The sequence below is a fragment of the Taudactylus pleione genome, unplaced genomic scaffold, assembly GCF_031769625.1.
Source record: "Taudactylus pleione unplaced genomic scaffold, aTauple2 ptg000064l, whole genome shotgun sequence".
Taxonomy (NCBI): Eukaryota; Metazoa; Chordata; class Amphibia; order Anura; family Myobatrachidae; genus Taudactylus; species Taudactylus pleione.
In genome coordinates, this window is record NW_028284466.1 from 5,807,953 (window position 1) to 5,815,622 (window position 7,670).

Sequence of the window (7,670 nt, forward strand, 5' to 3'; positions counted from 1 at the left end):
GTTTTTATAGATTTTCTAAGAAATACAAAACCAACACCGAACCAAAACACTTGAGGGTGGTTTTCTCAAAACCAAAATCACGATGATGATTTAGAATCAAACAAAAACACAGGGGTCTGTGTACAAATCTAGTCTGGATGGAAATGTCTAAAGACTGTAGTGCCCGAGGCAGCATGGTCGGATTAAGGTTTGTGGGGGCCCCTGGGCAACAAACATGTGGGGGTCCCTATTAAATATGGACTTAATGGGGGTATGCGCAATGGGGACCGTATTGCTCGTAAGCGGTACATTGACAAACAGCGATAAGCTAAGCTTGTAGCTAGTGACATAACCCCTTTAGCACTGTCTCCCCAGAGAAATCAAACTTCAAGCACACACAAGAAAAAAAGACACAATATACACCCACAGGAAAAAAAAACACACATATAGGTACCCATATGAAATACTACTCACCAGTTGCACAATCTTATCCACATTACACCGCACATAGGCCCGTATTCAATTAGCCACGATAAGTCAGTTCCTGCGGAGAAGTATCATGAGTGATGTCATTTCGCCATGTGAAAAGTTTCCTCCATATTCAATTCCGAAGACTTTTCGCCGGTGCGGAAAATCAATGCAATGAGACCTGCAAAAAAGTTCCGCCTATGAATAGGTGTCGAAAAAAAGTGCAGAACTGGGGTTTTGGGGTGCAAAGCTGCGGAAACCCTCCTGCACCTTTGGGACAGTCCCCCAAAAGGTAAACTGCATTAAAAAAAAGTTTAAAAAAAGTCTTTACAACACCCCAAAAAAGTTTGCAGGTGCTTGCGGCAGGTGGATTTATTAGAATTTAACTTTAGCAACTTCAAAATATGCTAGAACCCTTTTTCAGGTACCCCAAATTTGCTGGGACTGCTTATTTTCACCACAAAAAAAATGCTAAATGCTATTCTTCACCACTTATGCAAAGACACTGAATAGCAATTGTTGAGATCATTTAAGTACCCCAAATACCTTCAGCAGGGCTATTGGGGGGGTATCTAGAGTGATCCCCAATGTCAGTGCATCTTTTGGGGGGTGTCAGCCTGATTTCCCCAAATCTGACAGTACATTTTTTGCAAGTTAGTGTTTCGCCGAGGTCCGTTTTCGCCGATTTCTAATTGAATACGGGGGAAAGCAGGCACGCGCGCGATACTTTTCCGCATTGAAAACCAACGATGTAGGCGAAAAGTCCTGCATGCATAAAGTATGGGACTTTTCGCTTGGAATTGAATATGCCCCACAGTGCACAATTCACATTATACCACATAGTACTGGTGCCCCTTATTAATGTTATGACACACAGTAGTGCCCCTTATACACAATGCCAAAAGTAGCGGTGCCCCTTATACACATAATGCCCACAGTAGTAGTGCTTCTTACACAATGCCCACAGAAGTAGTTCCCCTTATGCAATGCCCCCAATAGTGGTGCCCCTTATGCAGTGCCCCCAGTAGTGGTAGTGCCCCTTATGCAGTGCCCCCAGTAGTGGTGCCCCTTATGCAGTGCCCCCAGTAGTGGTAGTGCCCCTTAAGCAGTTCCCCCAGTAGTGGTAGTGCCCCTTATGCAGTGCCCCCAGTAGTGGTGCCCCTTATGCAATGTCCCCAGTAGTGGTAGTGCCCTTTATGTAGTGTCCCCAGTATTGTAGTACCCCTTAGCAATGCCCCCAGTAGTGGTACTGCCCCTTATGCAGTGTTCCCAGTAGTGGTAGTGTCCCATATACAGTTCCCCCAGTAGTGGTGCCCCTTATGCAATGCCTCCAATGGTGGTAGTGCCCTTATGCAGTGCCCCCAGTAGTGGTGCACCTTATGCAATGTCCCCAGTAGTGGTAGTGCCCTTATGAAGTGCCCCCAGTAGTGGTAGTGCCCCTTTATGCAGTGCCACCAGTAGTGACAGTGGCCACTGTGATAGTGCCCTTTTGCAGAGTCCACAGTAGTGCTGCCCCTTATGCAGTGCCCCCTATGCAACGCCCCCATTAGTAGTGACCCCACTAGTAATGCCCACTGTGGTAGTGCCCCAAATAGTAATACCCCCTGTAGTAGTGCCACCTGTATAAATGCCCCCACTGGTAATACCCAAGTAGTAGAGGCCCCTAAGTAATGCCTCCAATAGTAATGCCCACCCAAGTATTTCCACCAATAGTAATGCTCCCTGAGTATTGCCCCCAGTAGTAATGCCCTCATTTGGGAAGCCGCTGGCACACACAAAAAAAAAATTAATACTTACCTTAAGCCCCGTTCCTGCATCTGCTGCCATCCGGTCTGCTGGCTGCTCCTCTGAACTATGGCGTCTCTCCCATAGTGCAGTGCGGGAGCCGGAAGCCGGTGTCAGGTGTGAGCTCCAGCCTCTGGCTCCGGCTGCCGCTGTGGGGAAGGAGCCGGGTGCCCGCTGGTAACAAAATCTCAGAGGGCGCCCGGCTAATGGAGCCTCCCTGCGGCGCCGGGGTTAGGTGGGCCGGCGGAGGCAAAAATGATTCCATCTACTGATCCGGCCCACTTTAACCCTGGTGGGTGTGGGGTCCCTTAAAGTGTGGGGGCCCATGGACAACCGCCCATGTCGCCCACCCCCATTCACCCGTTAACCCGGCCCTGTGAGGCAGGACTATACTCTCCTTGGTCACATACACAGCACTTTTCATATCAGGGGCGTTTCAAGAGAGGATGGGGCCCATGTGCAGTCTCTGTCACAGGCCCCCTCCTCTCAGTCCGGCGGCCAGCAGGGCACTGAGCGCAGCGTGGCCAGTGCTGCACTGATAGACTCTGGGCACTAGAGTGTGCCCAGAGTCTATAGCACATGCGAAGGTCGCCGGGAAAATGGCCACAGCAGTCATTTTCCAGCGTTTTTACAGCGCTGACACCGGTGCCGATGTGGAACTCCAGAGAGGTAAGTATAATATGGGTACAAGGTGTGCGGTGCGGGCCCCCTGGACCCAGGGGCCAGTGTGCACCGCACACCCTGCACCCATTATAAATACGCCCCTGGTTCATATGCAGAAGACTAATGGCTCAATACTGTAACGTTTTTTTTTTTTCTTACTTGTTTTTTCTTGGTTGTTCTATGACAGCTATCTGGTTTTACACTCAAAACCATACTAAAAATATATTGAGTATTGCAGCACATTATATGGTGCTAAATTGACTCTTTAATAAAGAGCACGTATGATATACAGGTTATCAGGTTAACTGCAACTAGGTGATATTTTAACTTACACAGCGCAATCAAAAGTCTTAGGGGCCCATTTTTTCAACGAGTTTTATCGTACGCAATTAGTTTTAAAACTCATTAAGTATGATAACTGTTTCCCAGCCAATCAGCTCCCAATTGTCATTTTTCAAACAGATGACAGTTAGGAGCTGATTGGCTGGATCACCATTATCATACGCAACGAGTTTTAAAACTCATTGCGTATGATAAAACTTATTGATAAATGAGCCCTTTAATGGAGCCTGTATTCAGCCAGCTCTCATAGAGATGTGTAAAATATGCCTTTTTTATGCAGGGATCAGCTTACTATTAGGTGTAGTTTAAGGTACAGTATTGTCTTTCACTATAACAGATCAGTAAAGAATAAGTCTACCCCACATAGAATAAGAAAAGTTTGCCTAGGCTCTAAACTATCATCACTTTCATACATCACTGAACCTGCTTAAAAATAGCGCCTAACATCTCCACATCCAGGGTAGTCTGTATTTTCTGATTGAAGTACATTGATGTTTTTCTTAAGAGGTTGAGAGGGCAATAATTATTTGCCCAGGCCACTAATGGCAGCACTACTGCCTAATAATTATCTGTGCCAGACAGGCAACTGGCAATCACAACGTAATCAAAGACAAATTGTTGTACTGAGTACCTAGAGAGGAATATCATTTATCACTGTATTGATTATAGATGTGTGACCACGTTTCAATAGCATGTGCACTCATATTTCTTTATTAATAGCGAACATTCATCCAACAATCATTAACCTCTTGTCCTCCATCTTTAACCCATTTTCATCACCATCATTCTCCATTAAATCCCTTTCATCACCTTTCTCCATAACCTCATCATCCTCCTTCAATCAATAAACCCTCAGTCTACATCATTACTCTCCTTTCATTATCATTTATCGCTAATGCCCATTTTCATCATCATTCTCCATTATCTTTATTTTGTCATTCTCATCATCAATGTCTAATAAATCTGTTATCCTTATAATAATATAATAATAATAATATCACCCACCTGTCCATCATCCATCTCACTCACCTGAGCCAACACACAGCTACAGAGAGGATCCGATCCTACAGCCATGGCCAAAAGTTTTGAGAATGACACAAGTATTGGTTTTCACAAAGTTTGCGGCTTCAGTGTTTTTAGACCTTTTTGTCAGATGTTACTATGGTACACTGAAGTAAAATTACAAGCATTTCATAAGTGTCAAAGGCTTTTATTGACAATTACATTAAGTTTATGCAAAGAGTCAATATTTGCAGTGTTGACCCTTCTTTTTCAAGATCTCTGCAATTCGCCCTGGCATGCTGTCAATCAACTTCTGGGCCACATACTGACTGATGGCCGCCCATTCTTGCCTAATCAATGCTTGGAGTTTGTCAGAATTTGTGGGTTTTTGATTGTCCACCCACCACTTGAGGATTGAATACAAGTTCTCAATGGGATTAAGGTCTGGGAAGTGTCCTGGCCATGGACCCAAAATTTTGATGTTTTGTTCCCCGAGCCACTCAGTTATCACTTTTGCCTTATGGCAAGGTGCTCCATCATGCTGGAAAAGACATTGTTCCTCACCAAACTGTTCTTGGATGGTTGGGAGAAGTTGCTCTTGGAGGATGTATTGGTACTATTCTTTATTCATGGCTGTGTTCTTAGGCAAATGTGAGTGATCCCACTCCCTTGGCTGAGAAGCAACCCCACACAAGAATGGTCTCAGGATGCTTTACTGTTGGCATGACACAATATAATGGCTCCAGCGTCTCAGTTCCCACGCTCATTCTGCGCTATCATATGGTTACTCAGAACTGCGATAATCAAATGGTCTGCGACCAATGCTGTGTCTTTGTACATGGATGCATTGACTTGCAAAGCGGCAGATGAGCATCCTAATACATTCCTCGGTGTGTGCAACATTAGAGTACAGTAGTTGGATCCATCTAATTGGGGCACCCACATGAAGCTAAATTATACACATGGATGGCTCCTTGCCTCACACTGCCTGAGATCTGCCAACGTAGATCTATTGTAAATAACTTATTCCTAGACCTACATGGATCACCGATTTGTCACATGTCTAGTATTCTGCATAAAAAATATTTATTTGAATTATAGTTATTACAAAATGATTATTTCAAAAACATTGAATGTTTGTTAAATTTTTTTTCTTATGGTAATGTCAGTTAGTGGTAACACAAAGCTTTTTGTCTTCACAGGTCTCCACTGGCAGCAAAAAGGCTATTTATCCATGCTAAATCAAATATCGTATATAAATGGCAAACTACGAGTGGATACGCCTGGGGTTTACTATGTGTACTCCCAAGTCAGTTTTTGTGTAAACTCCACCCAGTTTTTGAATGCTCCATTTGTCCAGTACATCTATTTGAAGAGACCACATGAGAAGGAAAGGCTTTTACTGAAAGGGGCACACTCATATATTTCACAGACCGCAAATTGCGCACTGCACTCAGCGCCACTGGGAGCTGCATTTACGCTGAAGAAAAATGATCTTATATTTGTCAGTGTGACAGATCCATCCTGCGTCAATTACAGTCCCGAATTTACGTACTTTGGCATGTTCAAGCTCGGAGAATCTTCTTGATCTGTAAATGATAAGCTACTGTAATATATTGCATTGTATTTTAACACAGCAAAACATCAGTCTGGTACTTATTCCTAGAGATAGGCAAATCTCCAATGGTTTGGTTCACGGAATGCTTCACAATTTTGGACCATTGGCTATGTTTTTGGAAAATCAATTCACCAATCTATTTACTGGATCAAACAAAAAAGTCAACATGAAACATTTAAAAAGACATTTTCACAGGTGTAAAAAGATTTTAATATAAAACTGTCTACTTTGCTCTGCCTAAATGTTTTTTTCCCCCGAGCAGTAACATTTTTTTCCAGCGCATTTTCAGTGAACTGATTCACTGGTGGGAAACATGGACGTTTGTAGAAACTTGAAATGTTAAGTGTAAACTCTCATGTCTGTCTGATTTTACTGAGAAAACATTTTGCTGTTGTGTCTTCTTTACTACTGTCTCGTTATGAACTGCCCTTAGAACTTCGATCATAAATGTGCACAATGACCTATAGCTATAAATAACCTAGAACCATACCATAAAGCCATGCTTAAGCACAGAAGGTTAAATCAAAATAACTGAGGTATCAATTAACACACTTGTCCTTAAAACCTGAACTGTTAGTGTGCTTTGAGGACCGTGGTTGGGAACCCCTGCCATAAGCAGATGTGAGGATTTATCTGTTAACCTTTGCGTTGTTAATGCTGTAAGACTCAAAATAATTACAGAGATCTACTCCTCTGAGAGAAATACTGATATAATAGGCGATCACACCCCACCAAATCTCAACTAGTAGCTGAAAAGCTTACTACCAGACTTAGGGGCTCATTTATAAACGAGGTTTATCATACGCAACAAGATTTAAAACTCTTTTCATATAGAGATGTGCGTTTCGATTTTACTCGGATTTACTCGGATATTTTTGGATCTCAAAAACTACATCATATTGGCTATCCGGCTGTCACGTGTTTTCGATAGCCAATAAGAGAAATCCGAAAGAACCCGAACTTGCTATAATTTGGAGATAAGATCCGAACCCGCACATCTCTAGTTTCATATGATAATGGTGCTCCAGCCAATCAGCTCCTAACTTTCATCTGTTTGAAAAATGACAGTTGGGAGCTGATTGGCTGGAGCATGATTTATCATATGCAACAAGTTTTAAAACTTGTTGCGTATGATAAAACTCGTTGATAATTGGGTCCCTTAATATAAATGATGACTTTACAAAAGAAAGGGCCTATATGTTAGTGTGGAAATTCATTCCGAAGCACGACCGCAGGTCTCTACTGTTAGAAGCAACACTAGTGCAAATTACATTTTCTTCAAGATTTACTAAAGAGAAAGTGCAGCAATTAAATCACAAGGACAAAAAATCATTTTAACATTGCATTGCACTTTGACATAAGTTAATGATGTATACAGTTATGTATTCCTTTAGTAAGATGACACACACAGAAACACATTTCCAAGACAGGCATTTACATCAGCAGAGGGTCACCCATGACAGCGGCTCCCAGATTTTGGTTTTAACTTTAAACTGCATGTCACCTGTCACATGATTGATTCCAGCTGTTCTTTACCATAGAGAAAATGTTGACAAATGGTGCTCCAGCCAATCCGCTCCCAAATGTCATTTTTCAAACAGATGACAGTTGGGAGCTGATTGGCTGGAGCACCATTATCATACGCAACGAGTCATTGTGAATGATAAAACTCATTGATAAATACAACCCTTTGTCACTTGGAGGGAGATGTCTCAAGCATGCTAAAGAGTGGAGAAGTAGACACATGGAAAAGTTGTCCACAGCAAGGAACCATTAAGCTTCTAGCTAGCATGTATCAAGTACATTCTCTAAA

General features: G+C 42.7%; 1 protein-coding gene across 1 annotated transcript in view; it reads left to right on the plus strand.

Annotated features, from left to right (window-relative positions):
- CD40LG (CD40 ligand) overlaps positions 1–5,827 on the plus strand; it is a 49,325-nt gene extending 43,498 nt beyond the window's left edge. The window contains exon 6 of the mRNA XM_088465854.1: positions 5,442–5,827. Within this exon, the coding sequence (XP_088321980.1) occupies positions 5,442–5,827 (386 nt within the window). The remainder of the gene's footprint in view (positions 1–5,441) is intronic.
- The last annotated feature ends 1,843 nt before the right edge of the window (positions 5,828–7,670 follow it).